This window comes from Gavia stellata, chromosome 15 (assembly GCF_030936135.1).
Source record: "Gavia stellata isolate bGavSte3 chromosome 15, bGavSte3.hap2, whole genome shotgun sequence".
In the NCBI taxonomy this organism is placed as follows: domain Eukaryota; kingdom Metazoa; phylum Chordata; class Aves; order Gaviiformes; family Gaviidae; genus Gavia; species Gavia stellata.
This window is the reverse complement of record NC_082608.1, coordinates 16,651,458-16,672,992: the sequence shown is the minus strand read 5'-3', so window position 1 is coordinate 16,672,992 and position 21,535 is coordinate 16,651,458. Positions and strand designations below refer to the sequence as shown.

The 21,535-nt window shown below is 36.9% G+C and overlaps 1 protein-coding gene across 1 annotated transcript in view; it reads right to left on the bottom strand.

Annotated features, from left to right (window-relative positions):
- The window catches only part of WWOX (WW domain containing oxidoreductase), a 532,815-nt gene that overhangs the window by 384,635 nt on the left and 126,645 nt on the right, over nt 1-21,535 (bottom strand). Inside the window, exons 7-8 of the mRNA XM_059825031.1 lie at nt 19,275-19,460; nt 15,358-15,622 (exon numbers count right to left, since the gene is read on the bottom strand). Coding sequence (XP_059681014.1) covers nt 15,358-15,622; nt 19,275-19,460 — 451 coding nt within the window. The remainder of the gene's footprint in view (nt 1-15,357; nt 15,623-19,274; nt 19,461-21,535) is intronic.

Sequence of the window (21,535 nt, the reverse complement as noted above, 5' to 3'; positions counted from 1 at the left end):
TGAGGTCTGAGAAGGTACACAAAAAAATATAAATGCAGGTGATGGGGGAAAAGTCATCAACGTTCAGTACCCTCTGTAAGATTTTGAATGGGAAACATTCACCTATGTAATGGATGATCTGTTGCCACTACTTTCTAAACTGAAAAGGCAAAAATGTTATCTACAGCGTGTATTTTGTTCATCTACAGCATGTGTTGTCTTTGGGCATGTCACAGCTGAGAAAATTATCTACAGCTTTGCATAAAGGTTTTAGTTTAAATACGTATAAAAGGTTTTAAAATACTTCATCTAATATTCTGAAAGACAACAAGAAAAGGGCTAGGTAATTTTTTTTATTTGTACTTGAATGAATATAATATAGTAGATAAAATAGCCTTGACCCAATCATTACCTGGTAGAGTGGGAAGTGCACACACCATTGATAGCGCTGACTTTGCCATTTTCAGTTGGTATCAGTTAACATACAGCAAAGTAACTGTCTTGGACAGAAACCACAGACAAGGTAACAGGAACATGGTTAAAAGCGAAGAGTTCAAATCAGTTTCAGAGACCTCCACTTTCAGCCTTGGAAAGTCCACATATCAATATTCTGCAGTAGCTTTACAGACTGTCTCCATGGGAAAACTGTATCACCTCTGTCTTCTGATACAATAGTTAGTATCATTATCAACCAAGTCTTGTTTTACAACATAAAAAATACCCAGGACACTATATTAGATTGTCTCAAAGGTAAATTCACCTTAGTGGATAACAAAGAAAATTGGTAATTCGTCTACCTCACCTCAACAGATCAATTCAGAGAAGTTTGAAAAAGCATGGTTGTACCACTGACAGCATTTACTGTAACAAATAAACTTTGTGGAAATGACAAACCAACAGTATCTGACAACAATTGAAGAATATGGAACAAGCTTTCATTTACTCTTGACATTCAGTGCTGACACTTACGCAGTTAGGAAGCCATTCAAATTGGTTTAAAATATATGCTTGGGAAGAATTCACAAAAGTCTCCCAAAACAGAGAGGGACAACAGACTACAAATATTTCAGTAGACATAATGTTTAAAGCAAATAGACTGACTTCATTCAAGGTCTTTAAGTCTCTGTTTCAGGTCTGGACAACCCTTTCTTTCCAGCTTCTGAACACTACAGTATAATTAATTAATGGATATATCTGCCAGCAGAAGGGAACAGGGAAGGAAGCAGGAGAGCTAAATTTTTTTTCTGATGATGATAGTGAACAGGAATGACCACATAATTTGGCCCAGCCACATTTCATTACCAATTATAAGCATTATTTTAGGGGAATAGATTAGCAATTAGATTGCATTTACAGGAATCTTTGTTGTGGACAGTGACAAAGTTTTCTGATGAGTCTTCTGTCCCTTCCTAACAGCAGAAAAAGCATTGAGCTGTTTGTTCATCTTTGCAGGCCTTGAGTATGCATGCACAGTATTTGATTTTCCAAGACAAAAAATGGTCTGGATTGCGTTCTGAAGAGCATAATTGGCCTTAGCTGAAGGCCATATAAAATGCCACATTACTGACTATTAAATAAGCATACATGTAATGCAATAATGATAAATTTCACCTTGCCACCAAAAATAAGATCAGATACTGTTTCGATAAAAAGACATTTTATATGAAAACATTTCCTTTAGAAACATAAAGCCATAAGGACACAAAAAAATACTATATCACAAGTGGAACTGCCAGCTTTGTTGATACCTTCTGCTACAATTCCTTTAAAAGTTGGAAATTCACATACATTTCTCATCAAAGGAATGGAGGAACTCAATCCATAATTTTTTCTCACAAATACAAAGTCACTGCTTTTGGTGCAAAAGCTGAGAAAGAAGCTCACTTTATACACACTAGTTCAGCAAATGGAATCAGTGTAGCTCTAAGATAATTCAGCTCAGGGTAATACTTTGTTTCTTGGCAGAACTAGTTAACTCTTTTCCAGTGTACTCACAATACCTTGACAAAAAACCCGAAATAAATGCATTTCCCAGAAAACTTTTATTTTACTGTCATTAAGTATGTATTTATGCCATCAGATTACTAGCAGAATTGTAATACATGCGTGCCCAGACCACAAGAGGAAATACAAAAGGACTTTTCAGATGCCCGACCACACCAAGACCCTGCCTACCCACTCAAGCACGCTGATATTCAGGGCCCTTGCCTAAGGGAACTGCAGTCTCTTCAGTACTGGGGCAGGGAGCACCAGGACACCCAGTACCCCTTTGCAGGTCGTGCCTCTGCTCCATGATTAACGCTGTTAGATCAACAGCACTATTTGGGATGGGATGAACTATTTGATATGAGTAGACAATCAGATTCTAAATGACACTGTTACAAAGTCATTATCATAAAAAATTGCCAAGACAGTTGTTTTATTTGAAGTGCTAAATTAGTTTTCTTATACTGGTAGTATTCATCATAATGTAAGTTTGACATTTCAGGACAACATTTTAATAGTAATGCTGTTCAGTGGAAAGAAATAGTGTTTCCAAATTTCTAGCAAATTGAAAAAAAACTTAATTACATTCATTAATAGATTACAGTGACAGACAAGGTAACCCTAAGAAAAATACCTACATTCAAGAGTGTTGAATTTAAGTGAAAACTTTAATCCTAGCATTTCCAAGTATTCCTATGCTCTAGCTTGTAAACTTGAGTAAATATTTTCATAATCAGTTAGGCATCTCACCAGCCATTTGTATATTCACAGTCATCTATTAGAAACAAAAGAAACTAGCAATGGTGTGATCAAACATTAAAAATAAGCTCACAGTAAGTTTCAACTCCTATGCCTGCTTAACATTCTTCTGAATTAATAGTGCTATCCATCTTAAATGCATTAAAGTTGAAAGTACCACTCACAGAAGCAGCACATGTGTGAGAACTTCATTTTTGGAAATGTCAACTCTTAAGACAGTACTGGTGTAAGAGATGGAAATCCACAGCACTAGCAAATTAATCCTGCATATTTGGGACAAGTAGATCTTGTTTTTCAAGACAAACAATTCTCTCTGTATTTCAAAAATTACTTTACTTTCATATAAGATGCCTCATCCAACATTGCTATCTCTATTCTCATTTCAATCTGATGCTTTTGCAATTAATAAAATTCCTCAAATACATTTGAGTGTTTTATAGTTTTTTTGGCATGCATGGAAGACTGTGCTATATCCATAGTGATATTTAATAACTGCAAAAACATGTTGTCACTAAAATAATGGATGGAATTTAACAATGATGTTTATATTTACTGTCATCCTCCTTGCTAAGAAAGGATTGATGCTACTACTCTAACAACTTCCTAGAAACAGCAAAATAAAGAGATTGGAAAATCCGAATGACTCAAGTATTGTAAGTCTCAAAGGAAATTTTTAAAAGCTAAGTAAAGTCAGAAATTCTCTGATTACAAATCCTCATACAGATTATTGCAAAACTAATAAGTACTGCATCATATGCTGTGCATTTTTATACTGAACTAAGCACAATAAATTCAGTGTTATGTTCACTTTCCCCCCTAAAGAGAATGTGTACATTCTGCCGCTTTATCACAAGTAAATAATACAAACTCAGGCCATATAACACATAACAAAACATGGAACCATTTTAATATTTCAACTGGTAAATGGATTCAAGCAAGTTCTTTTTTGCCATATCTTCCTCCTCTATTCTTAAATACTATTCTTGAATCATATAAACATTTAAAACAGGTGAGAAACCACAGACCTAAGGACTAAGACAGTAGGTTAAGAAAAGGAAGAGGAAAGGCAGAAGGACACATCATCTCACACTGATACTGGCAGTAAACCCTACGTAAAATTAAGGACAATTTTTTGGTTTCATTAATTTTCCTGGAACATATGTTCCCTCTTTTTTTAGAAACACACTCTTACCTAGAAAGAAGGCACGTAAACAGTAAAAAAATAAGGACTACAGTAGAAAGAAGTTCAGGACTTGAACAGTATTTAACTCTAGCTTTTTCAATAACTCTTAGAGAGTGATATAAAATGGAAGCTACTGAACTGCAAAATACTAGTGAATATCCAGTGGAAAAACTAAACACACTCCCTAAGACAGTATCATCAACCACAGACCTATTTCCCTCCACATGGGAATCTAGCCAATGCTCCAAGCTGGCTAAGGAACATCCTGCAGTTTGAGTCTTGCCTTTAGAAAAAAGAAAATTACCACACTCATATCCGTAACACCAAAAAAAACCCCCAAACCAACAAACCCAACCCAGTAAATTCCCTCACATTTTCCTCAGGAGAAAAAAAGGTTCCTACAATATACAGTAAACTTTGGAATAAAGAACTTACAAGAACTAAAAACACTATTAGTATCACAGTGGGATACCTCCCAAAAGCCTAGAAATATGAAGTTTCTATACACACATGTACACTTTCAATAGCTTTCCTGGAAGGAAGTTTTTAGGAATGTTAATTCAGTTATCCAGTTATCATGTCCAGGGAATGCCAACATGATGATGAATGACATGTCACACGCAAAAAACAAACAGATTAATCACTTTTTCAGGAAAACAGATTCTTATTGTGTTCACCTATCCAGGAATATTAAATATATTTAAAAACCAAGTATATTTTTCATTTCTATATAGATAGATAGGTACATGCACACACATTATATATGTAAAAATAGTAAGAATACTGAAAAAACATTATGTAGTACTCTGCATTTGATACACTGTATTATTTTTGGAACTTGCAAATATACTTTTTTAATGACTTTGCTCTAAAAGAAGGGACTTTCTAGCTCAGATTACTTGGACACTCTTACTGTTTACTCTTCCATCTTTTTTGTAAAGTCAGAAGAGATTTCCCTGAGAACTTGAAATAAATAAGATATCCAGCTGCACAAACACTACACATTCTGTTAGATTACTTTGGCTTCCTAAGGAATATTTTACTTTCTCTGAATGTAAATGATTAAAGAGAATCCATCATATGAAACTGATTGGTGAACTGTTTAAAGTGGTATGGCACCTCTTCAAAGATGATATAGAGAGAAATGAAAAGACCATGTTATGACAAAGCATCTCAGATATCCAAAGAGTTCTAGGGAAACATTAATGTAACTAAGCACTGTATCCCCCAATTAAGAAATAGTATTTAAATGATAGTTCCATAAAATAGGATCTACACTGAATTCTTTTTTAAACAATTTGGTATTTCATCTATTCGAAATACAGCCAATAAAAGCTTGGGGTTTCCTGAACATCTGTCCATTCATAAACAGCAACTTGAAAAAAATGTAAGGAAAGATAAACTATGTTCTAGAATCCACAAAATTTATATTGCTCTGTGAGTTATGCTCACAAAATTACATGGGCTAACAACGTTCAATAATGTAATTTCATTTCCGTTTTTAAATTTGGGCATAGGATTTTAGCTTCTAGAGGTCAAAGAAACAAAAACTAAACTTTGTCCAAAATCCTTGCTTTTGCTGAACTTCAGATGTGTGGATCAGCAGCTCTATTTCCTAAAGAGCTATCTAGAAGGCTGAGTATAAGCAGGTATGTATGGGCATATAAAAGACAAGGAAGAAAGAACTATGAAGAAATAAAAACATGCACTATTGCCTAATTGCCATGTCAAGTGACATGGACAAGAAGGCCTGAGTTCCAAGTTTAGTGATACAGGGGGAGTTTGAATTTGATTCCTCCTCATTTAAGGAATAAACAGCAGATTTACATTTGGGGGAAAAAAAAAAAATCATCGCCAAAAAATGATTGAGTTCTTGGAATGTAAACTCAGTAAGAAACTTGATTTAAGAGAAGAAAACTGAGAAAGTGAAAAGCACACTAATGAAGCACAATTACTTATTACAGCCATTCGTTCATAAACCCCCCACCCCTCCATCATTAAGGTCTTCTCACAGCTTCTAAAATTTGGCAGATGGCAATAGTTTGAAGTGGAACCCAGATTTGCCATCTTACATCTCAACCCATATGGGATTTGTTTTTCATATCACTCATAGCACCATAATTTGAATAGCTGAAAAGATCTGGTTCAGTTAAAGTGCCTTGTATAATTTGTGTTTGGCTTTGCTTAATTTACTTGCTAGCTGTACAGCATACTAGCTATGTCTGTCCAAAAAGTTAAAAATCATTAATTAAAAAGAGTTTTTAGGGACTATTTTTTTACAAAAAGTGATTAGAAACTCATTGCTAGCTAAAAACTCAAGTTTTATCACTACAAATATTTGAGATTATCTTTCTAGAATGCTAGCAACAGATCATGAGATCATTATAAAGGAACTACAGTGCATTGACTCTGCTTTTGATTATAGTTATCTCATTCATAAAAATGTTATCTCTATTACTCTGTTGTTATTAAAGAAAATTAATAATACTGTGATTTATGCACTAGCTGGTAACTAAGGAGGTCTGGATCCTACTGTGTTATTTACAACAAACTCTCTAAGTGACCTTGCTCAGGCACACAAATAAGAAACTGGTGTCACAGGCAGAGTTGAGTTGCCTCATCTGCAGTAACTGTAACTGGAGGGCTCTGGGGATACAGCGAGGGGCACCCAGAGGGCTCTGAAGTGCAGCGAGGGGCACCTGGAGGGCTCTGTAACAAAGCAAAAAGCAATGAAGGACTTTGGGGCACACGTGCATTTGGTCTTCAGCAATGCACAGTAATTTCAGCCAGCAATTTTAACTGCTAGCTAGGTTACCAAGTCATCAAAGATTAAACCCTTATTAGGCAAAAAGTACAGAATTATTTCTATGAAAATCCCTTTTGTTTACTGAACCTTCTTAAAATTATTAATGTAACAATATACTAGCATAATCTGAAGACTGTTTAAGAGTGGGCGAAGGAAGACCAGTAGCAAAGGTAAGAATTACTAACTTAGCTCAAAGATACATTAAGACGACCTAGGCTGGCACATATCATAAAACTGTTTTAGACCATAGCTGCCATTTTCCTAAGTTAACTGCCGCATATTTGCATTAGCACCAGATAAATGTATGAAAAAAAGTAGAGGCAATCTGTTTCAGTTTTTTAAAAAGATCTTCAAGACAATTAAGTTCACTTCCCTGTTTATACAGGCAATCACTAAATTTTAACCTAGATTATTCCCAGCAAAAGTTACTGTTAGCTAAAGACAGAAAAAGAATATGAACATGCGCATTTACTTTTTGGTTTATACAACTCAAGTATGTAATGCGTTCAGAAAAGTTCCTCATTGTGTATTTTCTCTTACATTCTCTTTCCCAATCTATTATTTTTAACAAAGATATATGATAAACACTTTGCTGTTTTCTTAGCAACGCTTGTCAAAAAATATTAGATTTATGTAAACTACACAAGAAAATTTTTTTGTGTGTGGCCACAAAACCAGAAGTGTCGCAAACTTGTCTATAACCTAAGTTTTAATATTATATCTATATGGCAAAGTAGCATACACACACTTTTGAGAGAGAAGAACATATTTCTAATCAGTGAGGAGAACAGAGGGAGACCAAGAGGTTGTACATATAAATCCAGAATATTATCTAGTGCTGTTATTAGTTATTTTCTTCCCTGACAAAACAGAATAAAAACATGAAAATAATTTTTCACAGAGCACTGTGAAAATACAGACTCCCATAAGGAGAACCCTTTTTTTCCCCCAAAACTTTAAATTTTCATCCTACTTTCATAACTCTTTGTAATACCTGACATTGAAAAAAAAGAATATGCATACAGCAATATGCAAAATAAATGTAAATGCAAAAATCAGAAAACCCTCAGAACCTCAGAATTTCAAGCATTTTGAAAGTACTGAACTTCACTACCTAAGCACCTAAAAAAAAATCTTTTTTTACAGTCTCTTCAAACTCATCGTTCTAAATTTTAGTCATCTTTGCCCATGGAAAAGCGATACCTTACTTGTTTTCCGTTATTGCAGTAGATAATCAATTTTTGCAGCAAATAAAACAAATGATGATGTTTCAGTATGAGAAAGATCTCAAGAACGCTACCACAAAGATGAGGCATATTCCTAATAGCGAGTATAGCAACAACATAAAAAAGAAAGGTAAAGGGACAAAAAAAGGCTAAATATCCTGTTCCGCTGTTTCTGTCAGACTGCAACATCTTGCCTGTCACCCAAGCACCTCAACACTCGTAATACAACAGAAATTTCCTTCCTTATGGTTTCTCAAATACATTCTAAGCAGATCAATGCTGCGTAACACCTCAGAGACACTATGGCACTTCAGCTGCAGTTTAGCTCTGCGAGGAATGGTGAGTAAAAGATAAGGAATAAGAATAAGGAAAAAACAGGAACTTGAAATCTTCTTTGGAGGACTGCAAAAGAACACAGGAAAAAAAAAGTACAGTGAAGGAAAGTCTGGGACTTTCAGACAAGAAAGAAATTATGGATGCATCATACCAGAGTGCAAAAATAAGAATTGTTTACTTTTAAAACCTTTTGTCAAGCACTCATTATTTTATTTGTAATGCAGTTTATACCCACAAATCCAACATCCCCCCCATTATTCAATAAGGAGGTCTGTTTCTAGATGGTGTAACAATCTGAATCAAGAAGTGAAACTAACTAATGCAAGACTGATTTTCTGCAAGTTTCAGAAAGAGATATTCTATTCTATGCTGTTAACTACCTATAAGGCCAATCTTTTTCAGATTTTAGGCAGGAGACAATAAGGTATCAGGCAGGGCTGGATGTGAGGTTGCACAGATTAGCATTTGTGGGCAATTCAGACCTGTATGCAGACATTCCACAAGGTGTATATATAGCTTTATAATCAAAGAAGACTTTTTCAGGCTGAAAAAATAGGGAAATACGCTTTTTAATTTCAAATTCTAATTTAATTACATGTAATATAAAACATTGTGGACCAAATGTTTCCCTGCTTTGCAGCCCACATACTTGGCAGGGCATTCTGAAATTTTGCAAGGATCTAGGGGGAGAGGAAGAAGTTCCTTACTTCCTCCACGAAACTACAGGACATAGCAGAGCTTCCCCACAAACAGCTATGGGGGTATGTTGGACACAGCAAATTCCATGGCCATTGCTCCCCTTGAGCACCGCTTTGCACGCTGAGACCCTGAGCTGTTCTGTTTGCCACATGGATAGGTTTTCATAAAGACTTTCCATTCCTGTGGTGTAGGTTATGAGGGATGGATTTAATTCACTCTCGTATTTTATGCTACATTTATTTTAGCAGGAAGTTAAAATATCTATCAGTTAAATGTAAGTTTGATAATAAACTAGCTGATATTACATTTTATTACTAGATAGGACACTGAAATTCTGAGTGCATAGAATTTTTGCACTATCCTTCCAAAATGATTAACAATTACTTTGGAGGCATTTCTTTATCATCCTATTACAACCAAGCAAAATATTCTTCCACATATGCCTGCCTTCCTTTTACCCAATTCAGTCAATTTTAAATAACAGTATTCTGCAAGGAAGCATATGCTATCAGGGTTCAATAAAGTAACTGTCCTTCCACGTTACTAGAGGTACAGTCCACAAACCTGTGTGTTAAAAAAGAGAGCTGTTGCTTAGGATAAAACAGGAGAATTGCAGATGTCATTTAAACACTCTCTACAACAACTGGTAATATCCAGTAGATAGTTAGTCCCCTTTCATTCTCCCTTTCTTTCACTTCCTGCCCAAAACTCAATTTGAGAAAAGAAAATGCCATTTTGATCAAATCTAAACTGTGAGGCTCTTTTTAAAAAGAACTGCCTGTTGCTTTTCAAGAAAGCCTAGTGCATTTTCAGGAGTGTCTTAGGGAGGAAATACTGGCCAAATTCTACGCTGAAACATGCACATACCCGCCCTGCCCATGACTGCTCCTGGAGTTGAACATGCACAGCCGAGGGCAGAATTTGGCCTGAACTGTGAATTCAGTAATGGAAGCCAACATCAACTCAACACAGCCCACACAGATCTTTGGAGAGCAAAAAAATGTTTACTTAAGGAGGGAATACTATCCCCAGCTCTAAGGGTTATTCCAGCTTCTTTAGCATAGAACAAGGGAGAAAAAGAAGAGATGATGAGCCTGCAGAGCCTCTTTTGGGCTTCTATCAAAAACAAACAGATGTGACCGTTAGGTAGAAGCAAGTCACTCCTATAGATGCAGATTCATTTCTTGCCAGAATAGCATTTCTGAGTTGATGTTAGGCGTGAGCGCAAATCAACACATGAAATTTAAATTTAGACACTTCCAACATATGGCAAAATAAAACCAGTGAAGCAGTTGTAGGCACAGGGGTTTCCTGCTGCCCATATGAGCACTGCAATACATGCCAACTGCCTAAAACGCTCCTGGAATAATATCAGAATAACAAGAATTCATTGTTTTATCTAAAACTAAGACATGCAGAAGACCTTAAAAACAATCCTTATAATTCCCAATAGCAAATACTTTAAATACAAAATCAAGTTCTGAAAAGCTACTATCTTTGGGGGAGGAGAGAGAAATCAAAGAGCAGTTCAAGTATCAGTCTCTCACACGGTGAAAAATTAAGGGCAGAATGGTCTTACTGCAGCTAACTGGCTGTTTAAAGGTGACAGGTTGAGGTCTTCTACTTGTAATTTACATCTCAGCAACAGAACCAATGTTTTATTCCCAACGATTAAAAGAGGGTAACACATCTGCTAAAACTCTAGCACAATGGCTGGCTTTGCACTGCAACAGGAAATGTAACCCAATAGTCTCAGAACTTCTACAAACCCTAGCCATTTCTTAATGTAAAAGGATTTGAAAAATCAGTTCACTGAAACATCTGTTAAGCTCTTGCTACTCTAAAACATGATATTCTTTCTGCTCTGTTATCTGCCAACAAAAATATTTGCTTCTATGTAAGACTATCACAAGTGTGTGATAATGGCACTCTGCTTCTACTTTTATATGCCATTGTACACTCACAAAATCACCTGGGGGTGACACTAGATAACATACTCAGTGTAAGCTTGAAACTTACAATAAATGTATTTAATTTTAATCCTGCATGTAATAGCAACAAATCAGATGGGTTCTGAATGACTAGCATTAATTTAAAACAAAAGAAACAACTTAGTCAAACTGTTCTTGAGACAACTTTCAAGAAGAGAGAGAAAAGGAGAGAGAAAAAGGGAGAGAAGGAGAAAAAGAGAGAGAAAGAGCATGAAAGAGAGGTAAAAAGAAAAAAAAAAAAGTAGGTAAAGAGCCCAAGGAAGCAAAATCCTAAAGCCTTAGATCAAACCAGCTAAGCATATGCGTGGCCTATGCAGTTACTTTCAGAGCTTCTCTTCCAAGCTCTTATTTACAGTGGCCGCTTGTTTTAATTTACATTTAATTCTACTATAAGCATCTCCAATTTGCTGAGTAACTATATAGTGGTAAGTAAAAGAGAGGCCCTTTGAACATTAGTAGAGATACTGTTACTACAGTAATAAAATGGTAATTTACTTGCAACTATTGCTTTCTAAAAAAATACTTTTTCTCCATTTCTGTCTAGCAAATCCTTGTAGATTTTAAATCTTGAAAAGAGGTGGGTGGGAAAAAAGGAATTGTCTTTCAGTTTCCAGTGCTCTACTTAACAAAATTACTTCCTGTATACCTATAACCATCAGTGATTTAAATATTGTGTTATGTTTCAAAAGCTGACCAGACAGCTCTCTGTGAGTCAACAGAAGAGTCCACTATAACCAGCACAAACATACCACAATTTTTATGCTGTAGTCACTCATGAAACAGGTTTGGAAAATCTGAAGTTGCATTTCTTCTTGCAGTAAGGTATGACCATTTACAGAAGCAGATAAAATTCTGACTCTAAAACCCTCACACTTGAAAGACAGACAAACCCTACCTAAGTATGTTTGTTCTTTTAGGAAAACCAGATTCTAAGTGATCTGCAAACCTGTTCTTTAAGCAGAAATTTAAAATAGCCTGACTTCATAAAGTGTCCTAATTACTGAAATTAAGTCACCATAGTTGTAGCAAACAACAGCAAACAGGTAAATAAGAGTGTGGTATTAGAATATTGATTCTCAGTGCTTCAGGGAATCAGCTAAAACTGATTCCCCAAAATGGCAATTCACAGTATGCAATAGCACGCATTTCTGAAGAAAATGCTACATCCTCATCAACCAAAGTGGAGCTATTCAACATTCGAGAATTGAACAAGTACATTAAAAAAAAAGTATTTCAGATACACAATGTATATTTCTTCATTGTTAGAAACAAAACTAAACTGTTATATATCTAGTAAGTGAACTTTAAATAGATGATTTTCTAAGTACCACAGAAAACTATGACAACTAAGTCAAATGTGTGAAGACTAATTTCTCAGTATCAACTTGCAGTGAGGACAGAACGCAAGTACTATATTGTTCTGGAAAAAAATAGTAGGGAAACAAATGTATTTTCTAATTTTCTCCTGCAGCTAGCTTCAAAAGTTTCAAAAAAAGCTGAAACTCTGACTGTTATTCTGAGCTATCTACCCTTCCCAGAACATCTAGTAAGTCTATCTTTGTGAAATACAAATTAAAGATGTAACTATTTTTTATTAACAGCTTTTCCTACAATGATACAAAAAGGCCCCAGGTCAAATCAGGTATGTGCAGCTGCAGTATGTGTGTGTGTGTGCATGCGTGTGTGTATAAATATATTTGCATATATGTGCATGCATCTATACAGACTCCAGGAGCCTCTACAGTTCAAAACGTAGCAAAGGGCTTCAGACTGGCTCCAGAAGGATTAGGCTCTCCACATACCACAATGCTGCAGCAGCTAAAGCTACTACCTCAGTGATCAAAACTGGTCCAGGCAATCCGCATGGCACCTTGATAAACCTTACCTCTTCTCAACACACCCTTGACACGGATCTCTCAATTCCAGTTACAGACCCAGCTCAGTTGCAGCTACTTTAAATGCTGCTGCATCATGCTGCATTGTGCAATGCAGACATTCTTGCAAAACACAGCAACATGCAGTTCACAACCTTGGGACTGCAGCTTTAAGCTCTAAGATACACGCCCAGGATTCTGACCAAAACACTCATCTAAACTCTGGGGTCAGCTGCCACAGAAATACTGAAAGGAAGCCCACAAAAAGATTCTCAACAAAGTCTATTCCAGGTTGGTGACAGCACAATCCCTAAAAAAGGAGAAGCAGCAAATCATTTGCTCCCTACAAATCTTAAAATAGAAGAACTATTACACCAATGATGTTGAGAATTTCAGCTCAGCTTGTTTGCGTACCCAGGAAGGGGCACTTTTCCAGTTCTACTGGCAATTGAAACATTGGTAAGGTTCAGGGGAACATAACAATTCATATCAGAATATGAGTTATAATACTGATGCTTACCCAAAACCCATACCCTCCTTCATAATATTCAAATAACCTCAGTGAAATACATACAAACACAAAGGACTTACTGAAGTGATTGAGCTTGGACTAGAGTGCACTATTATTCAGTGCTGGTATTTTTTGTACTATATTTTGTATTCTCTTTTATGTACCACCCATAAATAAATAGTTATTATAAAAAAATAAAATCTATCAATTGTTTTAAAAATTCAAAATGAACTTCAGTGGTTTATATTGTTCCTTAGAGGATGAGATTATCTGAGCAACAAAGACAAAAGGTTCCTTTGTGAAAATATGTCAGAGCAAAAAAAACTAACAATTCATAAAAGTTCCACAGACTGGATCCTTTTCACGGGACATTGATAACATTGACTTATCCATCCTCAGGAGAACTTCAAGAATTTGTCTTACAAACTATCTCTAACACAGCAGAGACGTGATTTTAAAGGTCCTGGTCAAAAAACATACTGTTGAAAGATATTAATACTTGTCCCAAGGTGCCAGAATGCTCACTTACCAATCTCATGGACATAAATAGGTTTTGCATACGTAGAGGCTGCAAAGTGCAGGCAGAGGTTAGAGGTGTGAAGACTCTCCTGACTGACACGTTGTCAGTGCACCACACTACAGCGTTTGTATTTTTGCTCCATGGGTCTTACTGAAGATCTAGTACTGTTCAAGAAGCTGTTCTTTTTTGGACATGTAAGCAGAGTTTTAAACACTGTAAGATGTGTTTTCCACTTCTATTAACCCAGTATAAATTAAGATTAATTCCATTATCTCAATGATAACAAAATGTACAAGCAAACTTTTTTGTGCAGCTATACATGCAAGTTCCACTACTGATTTGCTCAGCTACTATAGGTTATGTGGTACATTAAGCTACTTAAGGATGGATCCCTCTGCCTCAACAATTCCTTCTCCGCTCTTTTTCACATAAAACCAGTTATTTTGGTCTGTATCACCAACTCAGGGAGATAGTAAGTTACATTACACCACAATCACTCTTGTCAGTTGTGAAGTCTTCTGTAAAAGGGGCCTGGTTTGGGCTTGAAGAAATTGCCATGGCTATATGAGCTCTGCAGGGATATGAATCTTTTCATTTCCCTGAGTCACAGCTGCAAACATTCAAGGGAGACTCCCTCTCCCTGCTCCCCTTTTGGCAATACCCTTCATTGTCAGTGAATAAGGGATGAGAAACAGTCAATAAGGTTAAAGGAAGCCAGTTTGCAATGAAGTAAAAGTCATCCTCTGCCTAAAAAAAGACTTTGGACTCCTTATAAATAACCTGGGTCAGAGGTTCAAGGGATAAGAGTGACCTCTCCAAGCGCTGGAGGTGCTGCAAATTTTTATATAACGAAGCCTCATAATGTTAGCTATGAAAGAACTGCGTAACCTTTCATTATGTCATGGTCCCAGTCCAAAGCCCAACGGAGACAAAGGGAAAACACCCATTGCCGTCAGTGCTCTGTAAGAATCAAGAAATTTATTGGGTTGGTTTTTGTTTTTTTTAAATATGAATGAAGGTGCTTTTACCACTGAAAGCACTTTCTCTCAGCCATTAATAATGTCTGCAGTATCTTTTCTAACTAGGGCATCTGTTTACATAAAAAATGCAGTCAAGCATATTCCACTTAAAAACCAAAGCGATTTTTTGATCTTTTACGTATACTGAGCACAGAAATAACTCTAAACTACCCCACACCTAAGATGTACAACTACCTACCTTAATCACAGTGAAAATTATATATTCAAAGGAAGTCGTGCACTCCATCTAGCAAGGTACCTTTACTGAAGACTGAAAAAGTTAATTTAAAATGGTTGAAGAATCCTCTTCTAGAGCGCTATCTTGGCACGACATTTGTCATTAAAATCAGGGTCATAGTTATAAAAGGCAATAGGTCAAAGCAGATACATACATCTGGATTTTTATAACTTTACTCCTCTGATTTGAAAACATGAAGATGTGTAAAATACTCTAAGTCATACACTTACCAGAGATTTGGTGAAAGGTCGAGCCAAGGTAAACAGCAGGGTATACACCCACCAGTTACGATGAATGGAGGAGTAAATCATATTTCCAGGATGGACTGAATTAGACGTCACCCCATGGGGAGAAAGGCGTCGGTTCAGCTCATTGGAGAACAGTATATTGCAAAGCTTGGAACGATTGTAGGCCAACATAGCCCAATACTCCTTCTTAGATGGAGAAAGCAGGCTGAAATCAAGTTTTCCAGAGGAGTCTCTAATTTCTGTAAATCTAAAAACCAGTAAATATGCCTTAGATACCCCTGAGTTAATTTCACTCTCATTAAGAACAACATAAAATGTAGACAACAGAGTAGAACTTGGCCACAACCAACATAAAACAACAGCTTATTTAGCAGTTGAAAGCATCTACTGGAAATTGCCTGAGACCCAAGGAATAGTCCCGTATAATATGGCAGTAAAATTATTGAATAATTAGCAAAAGCAAATGATAAATAAAAAAAGTCAAAAAAAAAGACTTTAATCATTTAGAGGCATTGTATGTAACTTACAAATCACTTTATTTTAAATCCAAAAAAAGATTTTGCCATAGATCCATGAAAACACAATCAACTTGGAGGAAATAATATAGGATAATATAACTCTGCATTAGACGCAGAGAAAACCAGCATCCTTTCATTTCCCCTTCTTCCCTTCCCCTGATTATTTCATCCAGTGTTTACATACAGCACACTTTCATTTAAGTGTTCAAGTAACTATGGATGAGTCTTACTGCCTCTTAGACTCTTTTTTAGATTAAAAATTGATGAATATAAAGGGGTTATAACCTTGGTAACTTGCCATCAATAGTCTTATATGTTTAAAAGATAAATGTAAACAAAGCCAAAATGAGTTCTGGCAGAGCATAATGTTTTTAAGTATACCCATGGCATGGCTGAACACAAATCAAAGTAACTAGTTGATGTTTTTTAATTGGGTCTGACAGAGTCATTAAACACCAGCTGTTTGTTTCTTTCCTTTTTTTTTTTTAATAACAAAGTAGTGAATGTTCTAAAGACATTTAAATGAAGAAAAGGAAGTTTCCACATAGCATTTTTCCCCCCACTTCTTACAATTTGATTCATCAATTTACTGGTATATCTTAATATCAGAAAATAATACCACATTTAGTAACAGATCTATGTTTTATTCAGAAGAGCTACTAAAAATAAAAAGGATTTAGCAAGCTCCTTTTAATACTCAGAGTTTTCAGAATCAGCTGGGGAGAACAGGGATAAACATAATTATAGTACACACTAGAAATATGTTTTAAAATATCTTTACTAATTTTGCATCTCATGCCCAGAAATGAAGAGATCAGCTGGAATTTCTACATTCATTCTGTGAGCAGAATTATAATACACTCAAAGAAAAGCAACTACAGTATCTGAACTCGAGAGGAATCCAGGATGTTCTGTATCTTGCAGAATTAGCCCTTCAATTTCAACAACAAAATTTCTCTTTCATAATTTTCGGTTAGATAAAATACATTTCTGAAATTAACAGGACTATTCTGGGAGGAATTTCCTATATTCGTTGCTGAAGTAATCATTTATGACACAAAAAATAATCTATAAATAAAATACTTTGTGTATACTGTGTAATGGAAACACAGTTGCGTATTTTGAGTCCAGTTCTGCAAATGTGCTTATGTGAGTCAATCTCACTTATGTCAGCAATCTCATTGAATTCAGTAGGATAAGGGCTGTACAATCAAATTAACAACACAGAAATAAAGACAGAAGGAAGGTCAACCTACTTATTATTCTGATTTTAATATGATGTGCTTAAAGTACCCAAAAGCTTAACTTAAACAGAATTCATTTGTGCTAAATCCAGAGAAGTAACTAGAAACGAACAAAGAACCAGAGAGGCAAATAAGTATTTTGCCTTGGAGCAGTTTAGTATAAGATTTTCTGCAAACACGGGACTTTATTTTTCCCCTAACGGGGGGTCTTGACTCCAGCGAAAAGATGCAGCCAAGGTTTATGGAAGTAATTAGATACCAACACTTCTGTTTTACAACATAGTTTAAGGCTCAGAGTTCTCAAGTAGGTCAGAAAGTACTAGTACCCAGTAATACCTAATGTCTAAATTAACTCCTTACATCAACTTCTTGCCATTAAACAGATTGGGGGGAAGAAGCACATTTATTTACAATGATCAGTTTAAGTGTTAAAGATATGCCATAATACATGAATCAGACCCTTAGAAAAAGGCAAATTTACTAGTTGCGTTTATTATTTTATTCAAACATAGACTGTTACTTATTTTTTGATGGACTTCTATAAACCTTGGCTGATCTTACTGAGTTAGCAATGAGCACTTTAAAAAATGTTTTCAAAAACACAGATAAAGATGTCCAGAGATGTGAGCTGAAGTTACACATAGCACTTAATACAGTGAAAAACAAAGATGTCATTTAAAATACTACCAGAGATACAAGCTTACAACGGGGAACAAGCAGCTGACAATTCAACATAATCTTCCATTAAATAACAGCTCATTTATACGTATCCCGTTGTGCCCTCCACATCTGGCAAGTGATTGGAGTTGGCAGATTTATTTCTAGAGCTATCTTGCCTGCCCCGCAGTAGCCTCCCTCACTCCTAACAGGACTCTGCTACTTGCTTTCACAAACCTGGTGTGATTTGCAAAGATAAGGATGTCCAGATTTTGTTACCACCTAATTACTAGACATTTCATGTCTTTTAACACCGGGGAGGATTATTACTGGCATTTTCTATTGCTTCCTTTCATTTCAGCCATCATAAATTTAAAATGGTAAAAGTAAATCTATCTGCAGTGTGTCATTTATACCATAAGCCCCTGTGTTTGGAAGTGATAAAGGTTTCAGCCTGACCCTTGGCTGGTCTCTCTCTACCAGGTCCCTGGGGTTACATTTTATGGAAACATGATTTAAAAAATAAGCTTCATTCTAGGTCACTAAAACATTTCAGAAATATGAAGGCAGGGGAAAAAGAAAAAAAGACACTCGCACATTCTTCCTTTTAGTTTGCTAGAGCTGTTACATATGACCAAAAGTGAAATAGAAATCAACAGTAATGTTTAAAGCTGGACATTATAGGTCTAATCCTACAATCCCTGAACTAAATCAGAAGGCAGTAACTGCTTTGTGCCCACTAAAATTCAGAATTGGGGCATGCATTTTGCACAAGGAACTTTATTTAAATCAAATCCGTCTTTTCCGTTATTAACACAAACACCACAAGCATGTCTGAAATAAGGCAAACCTCATCAACGTCTTTTTTGCCAACTGTACTTCTCCTGGCAGTAGAAAAGAGAAGCATCTAACATTTTAATTAAAAAATTCACCAAAAGAGGCATGGCCAGATTTCTAATATGTATTAACTACACTACTTCCCATTTTACAATTATACAGCTAATGTCTGCATTGAATTCCCTAATTTCTCATTATAAAACAATTGGATTTCATCTAGCAGTTTTTAATTGCATTGTTTCTCCTGCTAAAATAACTGCACATTCTTCTTGGTAAGACGTTGAAGTTGTTGAATGACAAATCAATACAGGTCATGCCATTCAGATTTAATCAATTATTATTCCATCTCCTCGCAAAATCAATGAGTGGTCTGAAATGCGGCAAAAATCTGCATTCATACAAAGAATGATCAAAAAATACCTACGTACTGTTACAGAACTAGAACACACTTCATCCAGCAACAGAGCCAAATTCAGTAACATCCACAGGCATTAGTAATGCTTCTATTTTTAAAAAGACTATTCAAACGCAAATGCTTTAGAGCAAGGCCTTTCATTTTCAAAAACTTTTGCAGTTCTGCCATAACTCTTTTATGCTCTAAGAACTAAAGATTTCGGCTAAATCAAAGGTAACATTCACCAACCTGTGTGATTCGGAGGACACCATCACAACCCTAGCAGGAGATGACCGGCGTAAAATGTCTTCCAGAAGCTGGACAAGGTAGAAATGTCCCAAGTGGTTCACCTGGAAGGTGGACTCCAGGTCATCCTCCGTCAAGCACCAGGGAGCACCAAACACGGCAGCGTTGCAGATCAGTATGTGAAGAGGCCTGCATAATCAGAAGTATTGAATAAAATCGAATCAGGAAAAAGAAATCTCAGTGAAATACATGTAATTACATTCCTGTGTGAACTGGGCCAAGGTGTGTCTTGGGTGTAGGTGTGAGGGCTTCGGCAGCAGCACGGCTGCAGGGTGGTTTCTGTGAGGAGGAGCTGCCCCATGCCGGACACAGCCGGTTCCAGCCGGTTCTGCAGTGGCACCACCACAGGGCACAGCTGAGCCCCTCAGCCACGCGGGTGATGCCTCTGGGAAGGCGCATTTAAGAAAGGGCAAAACGCCACGTGAGCAGGGAGGAGTGAGGGGAAAAAAAGTGGGAAACAGAAGCATGAACAGCACAGTGAGAGGAGGAGGAGGAGGAGGTGGTGCTCCAGGCACCGGAGAAGGGATTTCCCTGCAGCCCGGTGAGAGCCCACGCTGGGGCAGGTGTATCCTGAAGGGCCACCGCCTGTGGAGAGGACCCAGTGCTGCAGTAGAGAAGTGTGACGAGGAAGGAGCAGCAGAGAGGAGCTGTTATGTACGGACCACAACTCCCCACCCTCCTGCCCCGCTCAGGTGGGGGAAGGTAGAGGAGTTGGGATAAAGGAGTGAAATGGAGCCTGGGGAAAGGGCGAGGGGGGAGGAGGGAGAAGATTGTGTCGTTTTAATTTTTGGGTTTGTTTCTCACTATCCAAACCTACTTTAATAAATTAACCCACCATAATGCGTCATCTCAAGATGCCTACCAGAGCAAGACCACACAGCTTTTCCACTTTCTTCAAAAATACCAAGCAGAATGGTCTCAAGAATCAACAGGACCATAGCGAACTCCACATGTCCCAAACATTCACAACAATAGTGATCAGCAAACGGATGGCTGACATGCATGGGCAGGTCACCAGAAATACCTCAACACTATCACTGTTCTCCCAGTTGCTAATGAGGAAACAGTCTCCTTCTGGAGCATTTCAAAAAGAAACTTTTCCTAGGGGAGGAGCAATTCCTATTACTTTCTTATGTGGGGTACACATCTATTCATGACATCTGCACAATTAGTAGGGGAAAAGTGATTAAGAAATAAAGCCATAATGTAACAAGGCATATGCCCACATGTTTTATACTTTCACAGCTTGTGAATTATACTGTTAAAAAAATACAAGTTGATAAAGTCTGAGTTGGACAATAAAAACATCCTCCAGAAGCTGTAACCTTTGGTGGAAAAACTGCACACAACATATTGAGACAGAATCCTTCCTCACTGAACTCAGCTAACGCAGTTTAAATAGAAATGCCACAATGAACTTGAAATGAAGTGTGCCTAATTTTCTCTGCAAAGGGTAAGATCCTACCAAACTAAGCTAGAAAAGAACCTAGACTGTCACATACCTCTCTCATTCAAAAATCAGGTCCAGAAAACTTCCAATTTCCTTGACGTTTCCATTGTAATCTCAGGATGCTACACACCTTGCAGCCTTCCCAACCTCCACAGCAAGATCAAGGACAAACACCCTTTCTGTTCTTGTCTTTTTTCAAATCCTTAGGCAACACAGCAAAGACTCTGGTTCTCAGCCCTCAGACGGATCTACACTTGCCAGATTGTTTCATCTCTAAGGAAACCTTGGCACCAATACTGTATCTTGTCCTTGAATCAAAGTCTGATGCAGCAGACCTCAGCAAGCGTACCTGAGTTGAAACCCTCAGACTTGAAAGTCTGCATCTGGCATCCCTGGCCCTGATATAATTAAAGAGGAAAGGCCACACAAAATAACGACTGTCAAACAAATACCTTTCACTCCTGCACTGACCGTGCACTAATACCTGTGATGTCCTAACACCACAATATTAAGATCTGTCACATTTGTTTGTTTAGCCTGTTCCAGGCTATTATGTCCTTACTGCAGTTGGCCAAATCCCATGATACAGAATCAATCACGCAACATAAACTCTAATTCTGAAGATAGTAAATGAAGCACAACTAGGAAAAATAGCTGCTTGCTCTCTCTTCTTTTCAAGTACTTCCTCACAGCCCTACACACAAAAGATGACAAGAGACCCAGAGTCAGATCATTTTCCTTTGTGGTTGAAGGA